The sequence below is a fragment of the Boleophthalmus pectinirostris genome, unplaced genomic scaffold (genome assembly GCF_026225935.1).
Source record: "Boleophthalmus pectinirostris isolate CB_2022bp ecotype Guang Dong unplaced genomic scaffold, ASM2622593v1 HiC_scaffold_3, whole genome shotgun sequence".
NCBI lineage: Eukaryota > Metazoa > Chordata > Actinopteri > Gobiiformes > Gobiidae > Boleophthalmus > Boleophthalmus pectinirostris.
Window position 1 is genome coordinate 12,815,674 of NW_026571299.1, and position 23,430 is coordinate 12,839,103.

The window sequence follows — 23,430 nt, forward strand, 5'->3', positions numbered from 1 at the left end:
GTAATGCCCTCTCTTTAAGTATCCACAGAAAGGCTGGCATTTCAAAGTGCGAGTAAAGCGCTCACAAAAGCAGCTCCAAATTGCTGAAGAGGAGGTTTCTCTGCTCCTTCTCTGAGCAGGATTGTGTCTGTCACAGATAAACTCATGAGTTCAGTCCCACGGCTCAACGGGCTCAAGATGCTGAGAATTAACACTGTAAGTGCCCGAGATATGGTACTAGTGTGTATGTGTTAATGTGTTTATACGTGCATGTGTGTGTGTTTATGTGTTTATAAGTGTGTGTGTGTCTTCACGTGTGTAAGGATGAGCAGTCTGTAAGTATGTTAGAGCATGCTCGGCTCACTCTCACTCCAGGTTTCTGTTCTGGGGGAATTATAAAATAGTTATTTGAAAATTTTCTGTCATGTTACGCTGTCAGCAAAACCCAAACCAGTGCTTTTTTGAGGATATGATATGTAAGATGTTGAAGAGTCTTTTTAAACTCAGAAAAGGAGTTTCAAATATTTATAATCTTGAATTCTGAACCAACCAACAGCTCCTAGTCTAAACTCGCTTGTGTGTGCCGTGTGGTGCCATAGAATTTGGGGATTAAGATTTTAAATATAGTGCATATACTACATTTTCCAGTAAAAGCAATCATTTCTGTTGTTTCTCCAGAGTTCACATGGCTCCCCCTGGAGGTTGCAGGAGACAGAGGAGGGACTCTTTTGTTCTAAGGGCTGTTACTCTCCTCAAACTGCTGCTCAAATCTGATGTTCCCATAGACCAAGATTGGGTGTTTAAAGATCCTATATTAAACTAAATTTTCTCTTGTGAGCTCTGAGTTGCTTTTTGTTTCATTCACACGTTTGAGTAGCCATTTATAATTTGTTTGTCTACATTTCCAAAGCTCAAAAACGCTCTGTTCCACCTTGCGATGTCATGAAGCTGTAGTTTAAGTTAACATATTCCTTTTACCTTTAGTTCAGTAAAAATGGGCAGTTCTAAATACGCAGAGTTTCTGTGTTAAACATGTGTGAATGAAACAAAGCAAACACAACTCCAGGTATGTTTCTGATAAAGGAAACAACATACGTCACAAAATAGCATAATATGGAGCTATGGAGCTTGTATATTTCAGAATTTGGATCCCTATTTTTATATTTTGTCCTTGAGGTCCATCCATGTTTTTTGAGATTACGATAAATGAGAACTGAATATGAAATGAGAAATAAATATGAAATTCATGTCAAGTCTGTCCTTTTCTTCCAGTAACCAATTTCTACTATCTGTACTGAAACGATGTCCGTATGGTGCGTTATATAATTGCGTAATCATGTTTAATCACATTTCATTTTACGGTTTCCATGTCTAGACAGCAGCACTCGTCGTTTATCTTAATGACTTCAATAATCAATGACATGGCAGAGAAGATAATGTGGTCCTCAGCCCCCCACAGCTCCACAACATAATGAGAGATAATCATCAATGATCCACTTCTAATTAAAAACACAATCACCGTAGAAGACTGTTGGCTCTGGCTCTTCCTGTTATAATGTGCACATCTTGGACCCAAAAGCAAAACACAACTCATGTAAAGGTAAGAGGTTTTATTTTACAGCAGGGTACGGACCTCAGAAAACAAGATCTTTAGAATATGAACCACGAGCTAGTTACCAATATGGACAAACTGAGGAACTGTCAGGGGGTAGAAGAAGAACCAGGCTTATATCGGCAGGAGTTGAGGGAAGATGGATGTAAGGTGAGTGATTGAGGCAGACTGCAGCCAGTGTTGGTTAGGGAGAAACTGGAGGATCCGCTGCAAACTGTTCAATAACTAAGTCTACGTTCAGACTGTAGCCTGATGAGACCCAAATCTGATTTCTTTGCCCCTATGTGACCTGTATATGACCCAGGCCACTTGGATATGTGCTCCTAAAACCGATACATATCCGATCTTTTGACATGCGACTTCAGTCTGAACGGACAGGTCGCATTCATCCCACCTACATGTCATCAACAAGCAACAAATGTCACTATTCTGCACTAAAGTAGGCAGAAAATGGAAGAAAGCCACAACCATGGCGCTCACAAATGTACACAAATGTTCCTCTCGTCATGAAAATTGTGTCAGAACTCCGTCTCAGTGCCGCAGCGAAGCCCACAGTAACCCCACTACTTTTGGCTGTGACTCTGCACCCACATGTTTCTTTCTACATACGTTGCTGCCACTGCCCCATAAAACCCCATGGCCAAAAACCTTCTCTTTCTCAATCTCCTCCTTGCTGTACATGATCTGGCTCAATACTCACGTCCATGTTTAGGCGACTTCCGTAAACACTGAGCACACTCGCTGCATGTGATGTTGTTGTGTCCTCCGGTGCACATGCTGGACATTTTTGGGGCATTTAAAGTTCACACTGGAGATCAGATACAAGATGCATTTAATTGGAAATGTGAACAACCTCGCAAAAAAATCGTATTTCACAAAAAAAAAAAAAAAATAATCTAAATTGAGCATTGAGCCCTGCAGTCTGAACATAACCAAAAATAGATCTGGATAAATGAGCCTGTCACGATAACAAATTTTGAAGCAGGATAAAACCCTACAGAGAAATTTGTTTTTGATGATATTAAATTATAATACTAAAACTACTCTACGCCACTGATTAACATAAAATAAGACTAGATCATCCCAGCAAACCCTTTTTGAATAGGTGGTATCGTTAAACTGTTTCCCATTAATGTACGAGACTATGGTGGCCCCTCATGTTCTAAAATAGTCCCCCACATTCTATAATAAACTACACTATATATTGTCATAACAGAATTAGACTTTCTCAGTGTATTATCATAAACATAAATAAGAGACTATACTGATGAAATATGAATATATATTATAGGTATAACGTGTAGTTCACCCTGTGTTCGATTATCTTTCCGAATCGGTTTTCTGAGGAAGTTGCCTGGTGACACACCCCTTTTCTTGGGACGGCGCGAGTCAGACCTCGGTGGTGGAAAAAGTCGACCGAGCAAGGATTGTGAGTCAGAATCCAAGATGGCTACCACCACTGTGATGTGTAAATATGAAGTGTTTTCATTGTGTTTGGACACTTTGGTGGGTTAAATGATTTTCAGTCAAATTTCAATCACTCGTATTACTGCAATACCTTACTGCGTCCGTATCACTTCCTGTGGGTATGGTAACTGGTGTTGCGGTGAGGCTCTATGAGTCTTGATAGACAGATTGTGTCCATAGATTGTATAAAAGAAGTGGCCTAAGCAAGGGTGATGTCACCAATACTGTTCAACACCGCTCAAATGAGGCGGTTATAGGAGTGAATCTGGAGCCAGACCCTGTGTTTTTAATATGGATATATTGGATATTGGATATGGATAATAATGGATCCTGTAGAGTGAGTTAATACGAACATTTTAAGACCAAAATGATGAGGCTCACAGCAGCAGTTACAGAGAGAGGGGCAACAAGATCCTAATGTAAGTCCATTGCCGGAAGAGCCTCCTGGCGAACTTCCTATTTGGCACACGGCAGCAATATGTTAGCTTTGTCCACTCATATATACGGTCTATGAGTTTGACACGCAAAACATAATAATATGCTTCAAGCTTGGACATGACATCAAATCCGAGGTACAAGTGGGAGTCACAAGATAATGGAACACAGGGTTATACTCCACAAACTGATTGAGATCAAATGAGCCACTGTAGTCTTAACAACATCTATGTCATGTACACACGAGTTACACAATGCACCTTTAATGCAAAAGTAATGTTACTGTGATATGAACAGACATACAATAATATAAATATATAAATATATTAATATATATAATATAAATATAGCGTATAGATTGAATTGAAATGATTTATTTTTGGTTCTTAAACGGTCACAAATGTTATAAATATACATATATATATATATATATATATATATATATATATATATATATATATATATATATATATATATATATATATATATATATATATATATATATATATATATATATATATATATATATATATATATATATATATATATATATATATATTAGCTCTTATGGTTATATTGTGACCTGAATAATCACCAAATAATCTTGACATCCCTAAAACAGACTTACAGTATTTTATTGTTACACAGATCAAAGCCTGTGTTCCCCTTAGTTACTGTGCAGCACACACAGAGCCCATCACTGCATGTACCCTGGGACAGAGGCCATTATACAGAATGGTCCTACAGGGACTATGGAGCTGTGGAGTGACTCCAGACTCGGTGCCACTAATGATGTCCCTCTGATTGTCTGCGCTCTGAGCTGGTTAGGACAGACAACCTCGGCCAAAAGCAAGAAATATTCATGATTCTGTATTTGTAATGCCTATATTAGTACAAGCTGCATGCTGCTATCTCTGGTTTAATTCTGTATTTCTAAGGTCTGTATCAGTACAAGTCCTCAGGGTCATTTGTGAACACGTAGCAGGACCATTTCATTATTGTGGGTTTGATGAGGAGGCAACGACACAGCTTCAACCTGAAGGATTTTAAATGAAACACTGCTCAGAAATGAAATAAGCTGTCAGGGCCAACAGGAATTATGATAAACGTGCTATTAGTATAAATCCTTTAATTACAAAGAGCTGGTAATGGAAACTGTCCATCTCACTCCCAGTCATTTTACAAAGAGTCGTTTTGCTGAGAAAATATTTCAGAGGCCCCGGAGGTAATGAGTCTATGTCATGTCAGAGGCTCACAAAGAGACAAGCTGCTGCTACAGAATAAAAGGTCCTATATTACGCTAAATTGACTCTTGTGAGCTTTAAACCGTGTTATAATGTTGTAACCTCCTCAAAAACAGACCTGGAGTTGTGTTCTGTTTCATTCACACATGTTAGAGTAATCCTTTATTATTTGTCTGTCTACATCTCCAAAGCTCAGAATGCTCTGGTCCACCTTGTGATGTCATGTAGTGGTAGCTTTCAAGTTAACAGATACATTTAAAGATTTAAAGGGGCAGTTGGGAATTTTGGACATAGGATCTCATTTCCTCGTGAGCCAGAGTGTTGGAGATGTGTGGAGACACTGTTTTAAATATTCCATCCAGTGCTTGTATTTGCAGAGGTCGCTGGTGCTACGCTAGTGCATGTCAATGGCCATAGTTAGCCTGCCACTAAAAACAGTCTTATCCGCTCTGCAAAACACCCGAAGCAAATCTATTATTACACCAGACTGTCGATGTAAATGTCTGTGTTGACAGAATAATGTTTGAAATAAAAATAACCTTGCATCGCATGAATCGTTGCATGCTGAGGGACTATTTTCTCATATATCAGTCCACCGCTGCCGAGCTTTCTATCAGGAAGTACAACTCACTGCTGCTGCTCAGACATAAATCCTTCAAATGCAAGGTTGGTTTTACTTCCAATATGATTCTACTGACACAGACATTTACATCGAGAGTCTGGCGTAATAATAAATTTTCTTTGGATGTTTTGTGGAGTGGGTAAGACTGTTTTTAGTGTCAGGATAACTATGGCCATTGACATGCGCTAGCCTAGCACCATTGACCTCTGCAAATACAAGGACTGGATGGAATATTTTAAAAAGTGTCTCCACACGTCTCCAACACTCTGGCTCACTAGGAAATGAGACCCTATGTCCAAACCCGGACTGTCCCTTTCTTTTAATCTTTAGTTCAGTAGAGATTGACAATTACACTGTTGAAATCATGTAAATGATTCTAGTGAAGGTGTATGGAGTTTAAAAACACAACTCTGGGTTTCTGATGAGGAAACAAAATTATAACAGGCTTAAAAATAGTGTAATGAGAGCCCTTTATTAAGCAAGTCTCTCATCTCGATCACAGGGGAGTTGTTGTGGGTGGTAGAGTCTCAGTGGTTTGAGTGCTCGCCCACCAACCCAAAGGTAGGCGGTTTGATCCCAGCTCATGGAGACACTTCACACACTTTGCCTCCCAGTGAACGTTGAGTGAGTGGCTGGTGGAGGTCAGATGGTTGGAGCTGTTTAATACTCCAGGTCAGTTGTGACTACACACTGGATAATGACTAGTACTTCGAGAGGCTTGTCAAACTTGTAAAGCTCAATACAACTGTGAAGTTCTATTAAAGGTCCTACAGTATATTACGTGAAATTGACTCTTGTGAGCTTTAAGCCACGCTAGAATGGTCTTACCTCCTCAAAAACATCTCCAGTAACCCAACATTATTAGTCTAACTACATCTCTAAAGCTCAAAATGTCTGTTCCACTTAGTAGGGATGTAACAATAACCGAAATATTGTAATAACGCATCGTCAAAGGTCTCACAATAATATCGTGGACCATCAAAATATATCAAATGACAAGTCTCTTCTCTTGAATAGTCTGGGTGCAGCAATAGCTAAAAACTCCAAAACAAAACAAAAAAACAGAGGGAACTATATAGACCATGATCCTTTGCTCCGTTTCATTGCAGACCACATAAAGAAATAAATGTAATAAGCACTTTTAAATCTTAGTTCTTTGGATTAAGTCTTGTCAAGGCATTTTAAGAAGATAAAGTAGCAGTAGTCTCCACAAAATATCACAATAAATATCGTTCCGTGAGAGCAATATCGTGAAAATATCGTACCGAGAGATTTGGATATCGTTACATCCCTAGTAGCCAGTGGTTGTTTTCAAGTTACAGCTACAGCTTTTACCTTTTGTTTATTTGTTGTAAATCAGCGATGCCGGGACTGAAATGATCCAAATGATTCTAGTGAAGCTGTGTGGAGTTTAAAAACACAATGGAGCACTTCACGGATTACGAAATGACAGAGTGTTTTGAGTTTGAGAGAAGAACTCCGTCTAAGTAAGCAGGGTTAATGTATTAAACATAAATGAATAAAACAAAACTCAACTCTGGGTCTGTTTTGATGAGGAAACAACATTATAACAGGTTGAAAAAATCGCGTAATAGGAGCTCTTGTTGTGGTTCTTGTTGCTGTCCCTCTGCCAGGGCCTGCATGGACACACACAAACACACACACACACACACACGCACAAACACAGATGTAATTGAGTGTGGGGACATATGGCCTCCTGCCCAGACCCTGTACACACACACACACACACCCACACATACAGCGGATACCAGAGTTACATGAATATTAATAATACCGATGATCCGCCACAGAGCATTACGACGCAGGGCAATGAGGGTACAAGAGGAAACAGCCTGTAAGGGTTAGGGTTTGGCCCGTGATAAGAAAGAGGAGGGGCAGCTCACTTTCCAGCACCTGTGGATGGTGAAGGAGGGTCTGGGAAGTTCTCAAAGTGACCAAATGATTCAACAAAATGTCTTGTCTCGGTGTGTAGTCGCACTGCTCAGTCTTTTGTTGTTTGAGCAGCATTACCATACCAAGTTTATTTATAAAGCACTTTAAAAACTTTACAGCTGGCCAAAGTGCTGTACTCAAACATTGAATAGACGCAGACAATTGCAGTACAAGAAAATACACAATACAAACCCAACATAACTACTAAAAAATATAGAAAACCACTCAACAACAAAAACTGTCACTTCTTAAAAGCCAGTGAAAAACATGCGTTTTTAGGAGTGATTTAAAAACAGGTACAGACTCTGCCTGTCAAATCTCTAATGGCAACTATTTCCAGAGCCGTGGGGCAGCAACGGAAAACACAAGGTCCCCACGAAGCTCAAGTTTAGTCTTTAGGAAGGCGAACTGAAGCTGGTCTGCTGACCTGAGGGAGTGAGAGGGACCATAAGGGTGGTTCAAGTCAGCGAGGTATGAGGGTGCTAGGCCGTGCAAACACTTAAAAGTAAATAAGAGAATTTTAAAATCGACTCTAAGGCTGCATTCAGACTGCAGCCTGAAGTGACCCATATCTTATTTTTTGGCCTCTATGTGACCTGTATCTGATCTTTTAATGACAGATCCGATTTTTTCAAATGTGACCCAGGCCACTTGGATATGTGCTCCTGAAACCGATACATATCCGATCTTCTGACATGCGACTTCTGTGTGAACGTCCAAAGTGCATTCATTCGACCTACACGTTATCAACAAGACACAAACAAGCATGTCACTATTCTGCGCTCAAGTAGGCGAAAATTGTTAATGAACTCCGTGTCACTGAAGTGAAGCACATCACCACTCACCACTCTTGGCTACGTCTCCACATCCACACGTTCCTTTCAACGAATGTTGCTGCCGCTGCTGCCCCACAAAACGCCACTGCCAAAACCTCGTCCTTCTTCTCAGTCTCCTCTTTAAAACAAGTAAGTTGTTCATGTTCTGGGTCCAGTACAAGAGAAACTTTAAAATCGGCAGGTGCTCAATTCTCGCGTCCATGTTTGGACAACTTCCATAAACACAGAGCACGCTCGCTGCGGTTGACATCCTCGTGTCTCCAGTGCACATGCGGGACACTTTCGGGCCGTTTAACGTTCACACTGGAGTCACATACAAGTCGCATTTAATTAGAAATGTGAACGACCTCGCAAAAACATTGGATTTCACAAAAAAATCTGAATTGAGCGTTAAGCCCTGCAGTCTGAACGTAGCCTAAAAGACAGTGGAGAGAGGCTAAAATTGGTGCTCTTTGTCTTTGAGCAGCGTCAGGGCAATGGCATTATCTAAGAGTGCGTGCGTTTGCGTGTGTGTGTGTGTGTGTGTGTGTGCGTGTGTGTGCGTGTGTGTGTGCGTGTGTGTGTGCATAAATGCGGATGCTTTTATGTTGTAAGAGCCACATGTTATAACTTTGTCCCCTCATCAAAAACATGCCAGAAAGATTATATATGTCATCCATGTTTGTTTGAGTAATCTAGCAATCTCTCCACTATTCAAATCTCATCCTCCTTACAGTTAGCAGTAAGACTCTGTTCAAGATACTCAGCCCCAGACATACAAAAGCCTTTTCGAGACGCTCGTCTGTGTTCACCACCACTGGTACACGCCCACTGCTGTCTATTTACTTAGTTCTCCAATTTGGTTTTCTTAATACGCACAGGTTTTGGCAGAGTTGCATGGTCATTTTGATGCAAATGAAAAAAAAGAAAAAGTGATCAGCAGATCCATAGGACGGACTGACAACTTCACGGCTCTTTGTTGTGATGACGTTTATGACGTTTATGTTAATTTTCTAAAGTGGAAGTCAGTGAACTTACGTCTTTTATTAAGACGTTTTAGATGAATATTGGGATTTAAAATGTGCAACTTAAATATATATAAACATAATAATCCACAGTTATACAGCAGGCTCATTCAATCAACTTTAAAGGTGCATTGTGTCACATTTCTGGTCAAATATTTTTCTCTGTGAAGATGCTATTCCTTTGCCTGGAATGTTTGACAGTATGGCATAAACCTTTTTATCTTTGGACGTAGCGTGATCAAGCCTTTTCAGTCCGACCTGCCTGAGGAAATAAGGCTCGCACCATCAGTATCATCTTTTAAATCACTTCTTAAGACTCATTTTTATTGGTTGACTTTCCTTTAACTGGTTTTACCTTGAATTTATTCCTTATTTATTTTTATTCAATTAATTTTTGATTATTTTTTATAATTTATTGGATTATGTGCATAATTGTCTGTTTTTTGTACGCCTTCTGTATTCAATTTTTATTCTTTTTGTATTGTTCTTTGCCTGTACAACACTTTGTAAATGCTGTTTTTTTAGATTTATTATTATATTATTTATTAATATCTTCATGGAGACCAAACCAGACCAAGTTACAGGTCAGATCTGAGGAGAGGCAATCCTGCTCAATCAGAATACCTGTTTTTCCAAGTATTTTTGAGCTGTAAAACCATATGTAACTGAATAAATGTAAGGTAAAGCTGTTTAATGTCATGCTTTGGAACATTCCAGGCAGAGCAAAGACATCAACACACTCCATTTTCCATCTGAATGAGCGATGCGTTCAGGTGTCTGTCTCTGCCCAGTGCTTTTGGATTGTATTGTGTGTTTATGTAGGTCACACATGAGAAAGTCAAAGTGTAGTCGGGCCATCTTTAGCTGTAATGGCTCTTGTCTACAGGGAGCGTGTGAGCGACCTCTGCATGTGCGGAACGAGCCCCGAAAATAGTCTCTGTCCATATGCTGAGCTCGGAGCTTTGAGCTTTAGTGGTTTACATTGCACTCGTTTAACAGCACTATAACACTGTATTTTATTATGTACAATCCACATATGGGCCGTTCAACCTGCTCTGCCAAACGAGCCCGTGTACATCTGCTTACAGGGACAGTCGTGTAAATAGAGTTTAAATCCACACCGTGTCCTTGCTGTTTACAAGAGTTTCGCACGTTGGCCGACAGCGCAGTGGGGGAGTTGGGACAATCTGTCACACTCTCAACACAGGGCGAAGAAAAATCATTATAACTTCCGCTGCCGGGCAAATATCACGGGCGTTTTGGTCGAGTAACGCAGCAGAAGTCAAGCGGCGAAGAGGACGCCAGTGACAGTCTGGAGTTCAAGCTTGAAGCATCACTCTGGTCATTTCTTGGGTTTAATGAGAGATCTGGGACTGGGGACACTTGTAAATATGAACTCGACGCCACTATAGAGTAAAAAGTTAACAGGTCAAATATATTTTCTTCAGTGATGGAGGAAGTTCTCATGTATCTGTAAAAGTACAAGGGCAAAAAGTTACTCAAGTGAAAGTATCAGAAGAAAAACTCTACTAAGTACATGTTTAACAATGTGCTTAAAGAGTAAAAAGTAGGGTTTTTTTAGAACAATTAAAGGTTGAAATGTAGTAATTTTGAAGAATTCTGTATATATTTATTTACTTACTTATTTATTTATTTACTTTTTTTTTTTTTCCTAGCCTTTTTTTGTGTATTGTGTTTCTCAAAGTTGGGACAATCAGTTAGTATTTATTTATTTATTTATTTACTTCTTTTTTTCTTTTTTTTTCTCCTCTAGCCATTTTAGTGTATTGTGTTCCTCAAAGTTGGGACAAGCAGTTAGTATTTATGTATTTACTTCTTTTTCTTTTTTTTTCTAGTCATTTTTGTGTTTTGTGTTCCTCAAAGTTGGGACAAAAACTCAAATTAAATCTAGCAGTTAGAATTTATTTACTTATTTATTTATTTACTTTAAAAAAATATATATATTATTTATTTATTTTTTTTTTTTTTTTTTTTAATTAATTTATTTTTTTTTTGTAGTAACTTAGTAAAAATATTCCTCACTATTGCAAAGAAAATGCACACAGGAGAAGTATTGTTCGTCGTGACAGAGCTGCTTTTGCCTCACTGTAACGTTCATCGATTATGTGAGAAAATACATCCAGGAGAGAGGGAGAAGAGAGAGAGGGAAGAAAGAAAGAGAGAGAGAGAAAGAGAGAGGGACGGAGAGACAGAGAGAGAAAATGAAAGAGAGACAGAGAGAGATGGTGAGAAAGAGAGAGGCAGAGAGAGAAAGACAGAGAAAGAGAGACCAAAATAGAAAAGAGAGAGAGAAAGATAAATAAATAGAGAAATAAAAAGAAAGAAAGAGAGAGAGAGGAAGAGAGACAGAATGAAAGAGAGCAAGAAAGAGAGAGAGAATGAGAGAGGAGAGAGAGAGAAAGAAAGTGAGAGAAAGAGAGAGACCGAGAACGAAAGAGAGAGGAGAGAGAATGAGAGAAAGAGGTGAAAAAGAGAGGAAAAGAAAAAGAACAAGAGAGAGAAAGAAAGAAAGAGGTGGAAAGAAAGAGAGGGAGGGAGAGACAGAGAGAGAAAAAGAAAGAGACAGAGAGAGACTGAGAAAGAGAGAGGAGAGAGAGAGAGAGAGACGCAGAGAGAAAGACAGAGAAAGAGAGACCAAAATAGAAAAGAGAGAGAGAAAGATAAATAAATAGAGAAATAAAAAGAAAGAAAGAGAGAGAGAGGAAGAGAGACAGAATGAAAGAGAGCAAGAAAAGAGAGAATGAGAGAGAGGAGAGAAAGAAAGAAAGAAAGAGAGAGAAAGAAAGAAAGAGAGAAAGAAAGAGGAAGAGAGACAGAATGAAAGAGAGCAAGAAGAGAGAGAACGAGAGAATGAGAGAGAGGAGAGAGAAAGAAGGACAGAAAGACAGAAAGAAAGAGAGCGAGAATTCTCATTCTGAATGAGAGAAAGGAGAGAAAGAAAGAAAAAGAAAGACAGAGGAAGCGAGACAGAATGAAAGAGAGCAAGAGAGAGAGAATGAGAGAGAGGAGAGAAAGAAAGAGAGACAGAATGAAAGAGAGCAAGAAAAGAGAGAGAGAATGAGAGAGAGAAAGAAAGAAGGAAAGAGAGACAGAAAGAAAGAAAGAAAGAAAGAAAGAGAGAGGGTGGGAGAGAGAGAGAGACAGAGAGAGAAAAAGAGAGAAACAGAGATAGAAAGAGTGAGAGAGAGAAGAGAGAGGGAAGGACAGAGAGATTAAGAAAGAAAGAGAGAGGGATAGAAAGAGAGAGAGAGGAGAGACAGAGAAAAAGAGAAAGAGAGGGAGAGAGAGAAGAAAGAAAGAAAGGGAAAGAAAGAAAGAAAGCAAGATAAAAAAGAAAGAGAGAAAGAGGGAGAAAGTAAGAAGGAGATAAAGAAAGAGGAGAGATATGGTGGAGTGGTGAGGTGGGAGCATCGTGGGAGTGTTCTGTGTCTGTACATTTACATAAACTGTGGGTTGGCTCCAAAACAACTTGGTCGATTTGCTCCGTGAAAAAAAAAAAAAACACACACACACACACGAAGCTTCATTTTAACACTTTAACACGAAGACAAAACTGCACAAAGTCACTACACAGATTTCTTAAAGGTTTGTGCTAAAAAAAAATATTATTTCAGCCTTTAGAATCCAAAAAACACTGGAATGTTCTGTACAATCTACCTGTTTGGTCCTGTTTCTCTCCTCTCGCAACTCCAACGATAAATCTTCTTCGTCTTTGTTCTGAAAATATCATCCGACATAAACCCCGATGACAGCCGCAAATGAAAATATAATGTACGGCGTCTCCCAGGGACAAAATTCAATACGCATGCAAATAGAGCTCAAATGAAAACTATTCCTTATTTCGAGGACGGGAGGCAGATGAAGATGTATCTGGACAGAAACTCACTTAACGCTCCTTTTTCGACAATTCATATTTCACCCCGAGACAAATGAAATGAGAGAGGGATAAAGAGGGAAACAGAAAAACACAAAGGGACCCGGGACTTCCGCGGAAAATGAGCTCATGGTCCAGAGCGCGTGGAACGAGTCTGTGAGGAGGTTCTTCTTTTCAAATGTGCATCTGTTCAAGTGCGGCAAGAGGTTTCTCAGTCTTGTCGTTGATTTCTTGTTTTCTTTGTCTGCTGAAAGTCACAGTCAGTCCTTTTTGTGGACGAAACAGAAAGGCAAAGGCATAAAAATAAGTTTAAATTTAAGTCAAAAACATTTAAATCATTAACAAAAAACCGGACTGGTGCAACTTAAATGTCAGTATTTATTTATATATTTATTTAAAGTCGACTACCATCTCCAGATATCACTCAAAGATATATTTTATGTGAATCAGATGCTCACAAATCACAAATAATTCTTCGACTCATCATTAAATATATGAAAACTGGAACTGGAATGTTTCTTGGGTTATTATTCTCGACAGGTACTCGCAAATAGTTGCTGAAACGGGCTGGTAGTGATTACAGACAGACAGGTCAGGACTAAACCAGGATTAAACCAGGATTAAACCAGGTTTAAACTAGGACTAAACCAGGTCTAAACCAGGTTTAAACTAGGACTAAACCAGGTCTAAACCAGGACTAATCTTGGACTTGAGAGAGTGCCCTGAGCCCACAGAGCAGGGTGTCCGCAAAGTGCGATCAGGTGATGGCTACAATTACCTCTGTGGGGTGTGGAGCTCTGTGCAGGTCCTTTCGCCTGCAGCCACCCAACAGCCACCCAATGGTCTACACCCCCAACTCCAAGCCCATTCTGACAGTGAGGCCTGGTTCATTTCTGGTTCAGTCCTATTTCAGTCCTAGTTCAGTCCTGGTTTAGTCCTCCTGATTCAGTCCTCGAATCAGTCCTGGGTCAGTCGGTTGGTTCTGTCCATGGCCTGTACAATGCAAAAGTTCAACAGTCGAGCTCAATGTTTCTTCTGCTCAGTAAATAAAGCCTGTGAAGTGACGACATTCGAGTCAAGTTTGTGAATTTGTATTCGTACTGAAGAAAGCGTAACCATTTCATTTCATTTCGTGATTATAATTCTTGAATTTGTAACGTTTCAAGTGGTATTCTGATGAATGCTTCAGTTAGAATGCTTTTAATTTGTGTGTGATTTATCATGGACACAGGTCAGGGCGGGTGCCGGTTTAACTTTGATATAATCACGGGTGAACGGGCTGGAACTGCTACTGAACAAAATGTAAAAGGGAGCTGTTAACTTGAAAACTAACACTTCACTGATAATAAAGAGTAACTCAAACATGTGTGAATGAAACAAAACACAATTCCTGGTATGGTTTTTAATGAGGTAACAACATTCTAACATGATTAAAAGCTCACAAGAGTCCATTTTGCGCAATATAGGACCTTTAATAACGTCTCTCCCTGTCGTCCTCTGTTGACGTCCGTAGAAAATTAAAGGACACCATGATGCTCAGTGAAAGCCCTTCTCACCGAGGGATCATTTTCACACTTGTAAACATTTTAAAGCTCCACTACTTTGACCCGTAACTGCTGACCTCTGACCTTTGCCTCACCTTCTGCTTGTTAAACGTCCACGGAGACTCTTTTACCGTGTATTTATTTTTATAGCGAGGTGTAGTTAACATTGAGACAGGTCAGAGCTGTTGGGTAGGTCACGTCTAGAGTTGAATGGAGTCTATAAAATATACAGCTGTAGTGCACATGGAAGAAAACACCTTATAATATGAAAGTTTAAATAGACGTTGTCACTTTTGAGTAGTATTTCCGACTTTTGTTACATCATTTCCTAGGGGGAGATACAACGCAATAAAAGCTCAGTACATGAACAATTGCAGAGTGATTTGTGACATAAAAAATATTTCTTTAAGGGTCAGGAAAATGTCCATCTTGCCTTTGCAGTTTAGTGGGTACGTTATCAAATGAGAACTATTGAGAAAGAATCCATTTTGTTCATTTAGACACATTCTTGGATGAGCTCATGTGGAAGAGCAGCTGTCTGGAACAACGCCAGACAGTTGTTTTTCGATCCCTTGAGAATCTCACGCATTTCAGAACGTGTTAATAGAGATTTCAAGTCGGGTTAGCAGGTTTTAGACTGAGTAATACGCAGACTAAGATAAAAGATAGATAAAGTACGGGGTGTTGGTCTGATACCAGGTGCCAGTAGTTGTACGCATCTGTACTCTGAGCTGTGAGTAGAGTACTGACCAGAAAGACTCAGCTTTGAAATTAATCATGAAAACTGAATGAAGCAGATTCAGAGCATTGAAAAGAGCTGTAGGATGTGTCTATATTGGCCAAAGTGTGAAGTAAGAAAACACTGAGTGCGTATACATGCACATCAATAACCCGGTTATGATCGGGGTTTTTTGAGTATTCCGGTTTCTTGATGGTGCATGTATATGCAGTAACCCGGTTTCAGTAACCCGGTTATGGCAGTATCCCGGTTATTAGAAACCGAGTTACTGTAGCTGGTTTATTCCAATAGTAACCGGGTTACTTGTGTCATGTAAACGCAGTACCCCGGTTACTGCAACATAAAGTTGAGTGCGCATGCGTCCAAAAGACACTTTCCAGCCTTTCACCACAACAGTAGTGACATAAATAAATTGACCAACATAAATAAAGTGACCAAACGAGTGAAATGACTGTAAAATTAAGAGCTGCGCTAAACCTGCACACGTACAATCTGCACTCGTACGACCTGCACTCGTGTGACGCTGAAAAGCTAAAAGCTAAAACATGAACTATCTCCTATACTCTATATGCACGGAACACACTTACGCATCATTTAACGCTCTCTTCTGTCACAGAAAAATGTAACAACACATATATCCAAAGAGTCGTGTCATTTAGTCCAAAAGAAAGACTGATCGCACACTCATCATTAGCGGCGCATTTAGGAGCGAGTTGTTTTTATCGCCGCTAACAGTTTATGCTAATTAGCCAAACGGTCTTAAGTTTCGTTTCTGTAAAACGTAAACAAATGTGATCAGAGCTGAATTATTTGATCAAACGGGCTGATGTAGCTCTATAGTGTTTATGGTTTATATGTTGTAAAGTTGAGTTTATTTATGCAGAAGATTTTAATGAAGAATCTGCGCAGTGGATTGTGGGAGATCTCGTAGCTCCTTAGCTTCTTATGCTAAAGGAGCTCACGGTTTGTATTTTTCCTAGTTTATGAAATTGATATAAGTTAATTTTTGCGCCTGCGCATTTGTAAGATTATGTCAAGAAACCGGGATACTCCATTTGATCATATATACGCGGATATGAGTATCCCGGTTTCTCAGTGCGCATGTATACGCAGTAACCCGAATACTGACATAACCGGGATATGGCTAATAACCGGGTTATTGATGTGCATGTATACGCACTCACTGTTACACTCAAAGTGGCTCCTGGGCCAAGTGCAGTCTGCAAGGACAAAGTATTAAATATTTAACATATTTCATATTACAGGTATTTCTCTAAATTGTATTCAAATTTAGTTTATTATTTAAATCAGCCCTCAAATATGTATTACAGTTAAAAAGTCGGGCACCAAAGAGCCACTGGGGAGGGGTGACACACGTGGACTAAACCAGGATTGAACTAGGACTAAACCAGAATGGAACCAGGGCTGAGTGTTGGGACTGGCCCGAAGGTGTGCCCGAGTAGACTGTCAGGTGACCGCAGGCGAAAGGACTGATGTAGAGCTCTGAGTGCCACAAAACTAAGTGCATCTGTCACCCAATTGCGGTTTGCAGACACCCTGCTCCATGGGCTTGGGGTACTCCCTCTCTCTCTCAAGTCCAACATCAGTCGTGCTTTAGTCCTGGTTTAGACCTGTTTTAGACCTGGTTTAGTCCTAGTTTAGTCATGGTTTAGTCCTGTTTTAGACCTGGTTTAGTCCTAGATTAGTCATGGTTTAGTCCTGGTTTAGTCCTCATGTTCAGTGATTAGGCCTGCATGAAGTTGGAAATTATTAGCTGTTGCAAAAATTGTTTATACACTGAAAAAAAAAAGAAGCACAAAAGATGCATTTACTTCTAAAACCTGTGTGGGGTGGGGCAGGCGGAGGGGATTTTGAAAATAGTACACAGTATTGTACAAGTCAAGTACAATAAAATGTAGGGCTACAGCTCCATTGTGTACAATAAGTGGCTCTATTGTTATGTAGAGTACAGCATGTGGACAAAATAAATAGCAGGTACTTTGTAATGACAGATTTCAGTTTACAACTTGTAAAATCATACTTACCACCCACTGCTACTCTACCTGTGGTCAGGTGAGAAGCCACCCAAGGTCAGATATGTTTATAAGGTCCTATAGTTATAGTTGTGTGGTCCTCTGTGTCTTATTTATTTATTTATTTTTATCTATTTTATTTAATTTTTTAATAAATAAAAAATAAAAAATGTACACCTTTATGCATTATTATTATTATTATTATTATTATTATTATTATTATTTTTATTATTATTATTATTATACCAGTTTCCTCATTGTTGGAAGATAATTCTGCAGATTTTTTTTTTTTTTATTAAAATGTTTTATATTGCTATGTAAAGCACTTTGGAAACTGTCTATACAAATAAAGTTGGACTGGACGTTATCATGTTATAATGTTGTTATCTCCTCATAAACATAACCAGAGTTGTGTTTTGTTTCACTCACACATATTTAGAGTAACTCTGTCATTTGTCTGTCTACATCTCCAAAGCTCCAAAGGACGGGCACGAGCATTATTCTGTTCTTCATACTGTCAGAGAGCAGCTCTAATGTGCATTTTTGTGCCATTACACAAAAATGTAGGGAAGATTTTGGTTGGGGTCAGGTTCGGGCAGTAGGCTTCGTGTTGTCCGCAGACTCGGGTCACTCTGACGCTCGGTGCGTAAAGACTAAAGTAAAAGTGTTAAAGTTGCGTTCATTAAATCAAAGCCTGGCTCCTGCTGCGTCCAAGGGAAGAGTTTTCTCTCAGGTCGAGTCATTATTTCGTCCTCTGTGTTGGTCACAGACTGTGTTATGTAGAAGTCTATGGTCGAGGTGTGGACTGTGGGAGACTCTGCGCTACACCGGGTCTGGGAACGTGGAAGCGCTCGTGCATGACTTTCAACTGTATAATATTGTGGAGAATAATGAGTTGAATAAACAGCCCTTCACCGTGTTTTGGCGAACCAAACACTTAAATGGGTAAATCTGAGAGTAATTCTTCTATACATGTGGATTTTCTGATCAAACACTTCCTCAAACTCTGTTCACTTCTGCTTCTCTCCATGAGTGTCGCTTTTTCCCCGTGTCTCCAGACTTTGCGTAGTGCTTACAGGAGGTCCCAAGTTGGCGTAGAGTTCAGCAAAGCGCCACGCCTTAGTCGAGGTTCATAAATACTGCGGTTGGCGTAGAGAACGTGTATGCAAGGATTTTTGCGTAAGCGAGCTTCATAAATGAGACCCCAGGACTGTAATTATCCAAATGATTCTAATGAAGGTGTATGGAGTTTAAAAACACAGTAGAGCACTTCCTGTATTACCACATGACATCACAAGGTGCATTGGAGTGTTTTCTGTTTGATAAATGAACTCAGCCTGAATGTGGAGTGTTTGTGTGTTAAACTTACATGAATGAAACAAAACACAACTCCAGGTATGTTTTCGATGATCAAGCAAAATGATAACATACAGTAGATCAGAAACTAGTGTGATACGGGCCCTTTAACCCTGATCTGTCCCTTGGCTCGAGCCTGTCACTGATGAAGACGTCTCCATGCTAATGTACAGATCTATGGAGCCTGCTGTGAGCTGAGCTGTGCAGTCTGTGTGTGCTCAGCCCCTCATGTTTTCCTTCAGTCTGACCTCCTCCTCACTCTGATTTATTTAGTGACACTAGAGAAGACTCAGCAATAAAGACGCAAAAGCAGTTTTCACATTTACGGACTCTGACTTTTTGTGTCCTTACACCAAGGCCAGTGTGTGATTTGACAGCGCAGCACCTCTCCACATCATGACCTACTGTAATATACTGCACATTTTGGTTTTGTTAGGCTGGGAATGAGGTCTGCACAATATATGGGATTACTTGAACTATTTCATTCACACACGTTTCTGCATTACAGTCGTCCCTCACTATAACGCGGTTCACCTTTCGTGGCCTCGCAGTTTCGCAGATTTTTTTTACGTGCATTGTGTTCATCCCCGTGTCCTGATTGGCTAAGGGGCTGTAGACCATTGTCAGTCTCCTCCGTGCGGTGTCTTCTGTAGAGTACAGAATGCATTCATCTTGCCAAATTTACATAAATAAGTTTTAAGAAGGATGCAAAAAGGGTCGTGACTGTCCTGTCTGAGAAAAGTGTATGAAGTGTGTGGTGAGGGGTTTTACAGCCTTAAAACAGATAATATAAAATAATATAAAAAATAAAGCTGACTACTTTGTGGATTTCACCCATTGTGGGTTATTTTGAGAATGTAACCCCCGCGATACACGATGGAAGGACCACTGTACTATTATTAGTCTGTCTACATTTCCAAAGCTCAAAATGCTCTGTTCTACCTTGTGATGTCATGAAGCTGTAGTTTTCAAATTAAGCCTTTCACCTTTAGTAGAGTTTCAATAGAGATCGTCATTTTCAGGGCTGAAATCATCCAAATGATTGTAGTGAAGGTGTTTAAAAACACAATGGAGCACTTCCTCTATTACATTTGAGAGAAGAACTAAATATGAAGTTGTAAATCACTTACTTATGTATTCCAAGCATCCCGATTATTCATCGCAATGAGCTTATACATTTTCTATATACTATAAGAGATGGTAACACCAACTAGCATGCTAACACACATTTAGTTAGTTATCAGACAATTAGAATTAGTTGCCGACAGAATGCAGCAGACTTATTTTGAGCCCCTTGTATGTGAACTGGGGCAAGTTAAATTCTACTCAAATACTTGGGGGAAAAAAAACAAAACAACTAGCAGTGGTGGATGAGGTACTCACTTTTAAGAGACAAAAAGTTATTCAAGTGAAAGTATCATATGAAAAAAAGCAAATGAACTTAAGAGTAAAAAGTTATTTCACACAGATTTTGATAAAGTGTTGTTATTTTGTGGAGGCAAAAAAAAAAAAAAGAAAAAGAAAATTGTGAATATGCAACTTTTCTCTCGTCAAAATCAAAATAATTAAGATTTGAAAGGGCTTAATAACAGTTATTTTAGCTTGTAAATTAGACTGAAAAAGAGCAAAGGATCATGGTCTATGTAGTTCTCTCAGTTTTTTAGCTTTTGCTGCACCATAACTATGAATTTAAGCAAAGAAACTTGTAATTCGATAATATTGTAACACTTTTGACGACACGACATCATGATATTTTGATTACTGTTACATCCCTAGATAACAGTAGCAACAGAAATACATTTCTTAAGTTTTCTCATTAATTTTTAGTTAAGATGTTAACACAAACTTGGCATAAAATCCCCCAAAATCTAATGAAAATATGTTTTACTTTTCAGTCATGTTAAAAAATGCGGTGGACTAGAAAGTACACATACTTGCTCTCAAATTAAGTGAAAACGTAAAGTAGAAATACTTAAAAATACTACTTCATACTTCATTATATAATTACCTTCCACAGCTGAAAATCGTGTAGAGGGCTTAAGAGAGCAAAGTTATTGTCTTAAAATGAGAACTTTTTGACACAATATTTTATCTTTAGAAAAGTATTTAATATAAAATTCTCAAGCACTAGGAACAATTCTTTCTTTCAACCCTCTTCACGCATTCAAACACCAAGGGCCGTATTTCAAAATGTTTCTATTACTTTGAAAATACATTCTTTGCCAGAGGCCGACTGTCAAGGTAATACAGAGCTGGGACAATGAGGCTTGACTTTAATATGAAAATGAAATACTCTATGTGGCAGCGCTGTGAGCCTGGAGCCGCTGTTACTATGAAATAATCTGCAGTTAAAGAGGCTTCATTTTGACCTGAGCTGTCGGTGGAGTCAAGTGCTTTGTTTACAGAGTCTTTAATGGTGTAATGGGTAATTTTCAATGGAATTTTAACTATGACTAATTAAAATCGTAACAAGGGCAAGACCAGTTTAGTGATAAGTGAATAAAATAAGGTAATATTAAAGGTGCTGTACCTGATTTATCATCTTAGGAATGTGAAAAAGGTCCAGTATTGTGGAAAATTGTGATTTCAAATTCAAATTGATTGTTGAATGTTGTTAACTCCTCACAAAAATACCCAGAGTTGTGTTTTGTTTCATTCACACATGTTTCAATAACTTTTTATTGTTAGTCTGTCTACATCTCCAAAGCTCAAAATACTCTGTTCCACCTTGTGATGTCATGAAGTGTTAATTTTCAAGTTTACTTCTACATTTTACCCTTTGTTCAGTAGAGATTGGCAATCCCAGGGCTGAAATTACCCAAATGATTCTAATGAAAGTGTATGGAGTTTAAAAACATAATGGAGCACTTCCTGTATCACCACTTGACATTAGAAGGTGGAACAGAGTGTTTTCTTTTATGTTTGAGAGAAGAACTCAGTCTAAACATAGAGTTTATATGTTAAAGGGCCCATCACATGCAAAATAATTCTTTTCACATTGTATCGTTTGCACATATACAAGCAGAATTTGGGTTTTGGAACATCCATTACACACACACACACACACACACAGACCAGAAGCTTTGAAAGACCGGTTATTGCTCATCTCCCCGCCCGTCCTGAGAAAGCACAGGCTCCGCCCTCGTGACGTGACGTAGGCTCTGAGTGAGCCGCCCTTCCTCCGCCCATCTCAGGGAGGGACGGGGAGACAGACGTGCACCCTGATAGTGGGTAGAAATAAACTTTTATTCATCATGGCGATACAGCACGTTCAGCCGCATGTGTTGGACCCGGAATCAGACGAGGACTTGGAGGTGCACAAAGCTCAAGCACCGCGTCGGCTCACTTTTGTTTAGGTGTTCAAGTGGGAATTGTCAGGCGATGCGAGGTGGAGGTGGTGGAGGTGGTGGAGGCGGTGGAGCGGGGGAGGGGGTCGGGTGTGAAACGCCTTCTGCTACGTCAAATGCATCATAGGTGTATCTGGCTGCGTCATCTTTGTAGCAGCTTTAGTTCCTTGTCACGTGGGAGGGTAGCAGAAATACGCTGAGTTGTTGTGCAGTTGTAGGGAGTATTATAGGTTACATAACAGTGAGTTGTTGTGCAGTTGTAGGGAGTATTATCTGTTAAATAACAGTGAGTTGTACATTTGTAGAGACTATTATCTGTTACATACAGGCGTGTAGTAGTACAGTTGTAGGGAGTATTATCTGTTCATAAGGTTGAGTTGTTGTACAACTGTAGGGAGTATTATAGTATGAGTGTAGTCCTGTATCTCTCTCTGTTTGAGCGGAGCTGGAGGAGCCTGTTGGAGAATGAGCTTCCGTAGTTCAGAAAAAATCTATAACCATTTTGTGCGGACATAACATAAATATATTTTTTTGCTAAAACAAGAGACAAAAGCGCTCTGGTCAATAAATCCATACACAAAGCTCACAGTAAATCATAAGAGGCCAGTTAACAATGAGCGTATTCACAGACCATAATCCATAGTCCATACTCAACTGAAGGTACAATCCAATAACACTAATGCTCCACTGAAAGCACCAGAATAAAAGTGCTTCAGGACCAATAAATGAGCGCTTAAAGGTTCTATATTACACAGAATGAACTCTTGTGAGTGTTTAGCTATGTTATAATGTTCTTATCTCATGAAAAACAGACCTGGAGTTGTGTTTTGTTTCATTCACACATGTTTGAGTAACACTTTTATTATAAGTCTCTCCAAAGCTCAAAATGCTCTGTTCCATCTTGTGCTTGTGTTCCATCTTGTTAACACCTTTTACTCAGTGCCTCCGCTCAGTTTAATTTCTCTCCAGCGACTAGGTCAAGAATCAGAATACACTAGACGGTTTACAAGAACCTCGGAAGTGCGAGTTTGGGCACAAGCCGAATCACCGAACAGTCATACATTCAGTGTTGGCAATGATTCCCGAAATTAAGGATTTAATGCCGAAACAAAGAGAATGTTTGGTGAATTTTATGAAGGGGAAAGACGTTATTGTCCTTCTTCATATGGGATTTGGGAAAAGCTTAATATACCAGTTAGCCCCATTAGCGGCGCATTACATACGTCACGACCAAATAGCAGCGATTGGTTAAATAAATAAAGGTACCTGTCTACCGTCAAACACTGCAAGGTCAGATGGTTTCCACAAAGTGACTCAGGCTATCTGTCACCTGCCTTTTTCTATGGATATGTCATTGCTCTGCC

At 39.4% G+C, this 23,430-nt stretch overlaps 1 protein-coding gene across 1 annotated transcript in view; it reads left to right on the forward strand.

Moving 5' to 3' along the window:
* Positions 1 to 1,660: 1,660 nt before the first annotated feature.
* Positions 1,661 to 23,430, forward strand: part of LOC110164036 (receptor-type tyrosine-protein phosphatase T-like) — a 153,128-nt gene continuing 131,358 nt past the window's right edge. The window contains exon 1 of the mRNA XM_055160283.1: positions 1,661 to 1,736. Coding sequence (XP_055016258.1) covers positions 1,661 to 1,736 — 76 coding nt within the window. The remainder of the gene's footprint in view (positions 1,737 to 23,430) is intronic.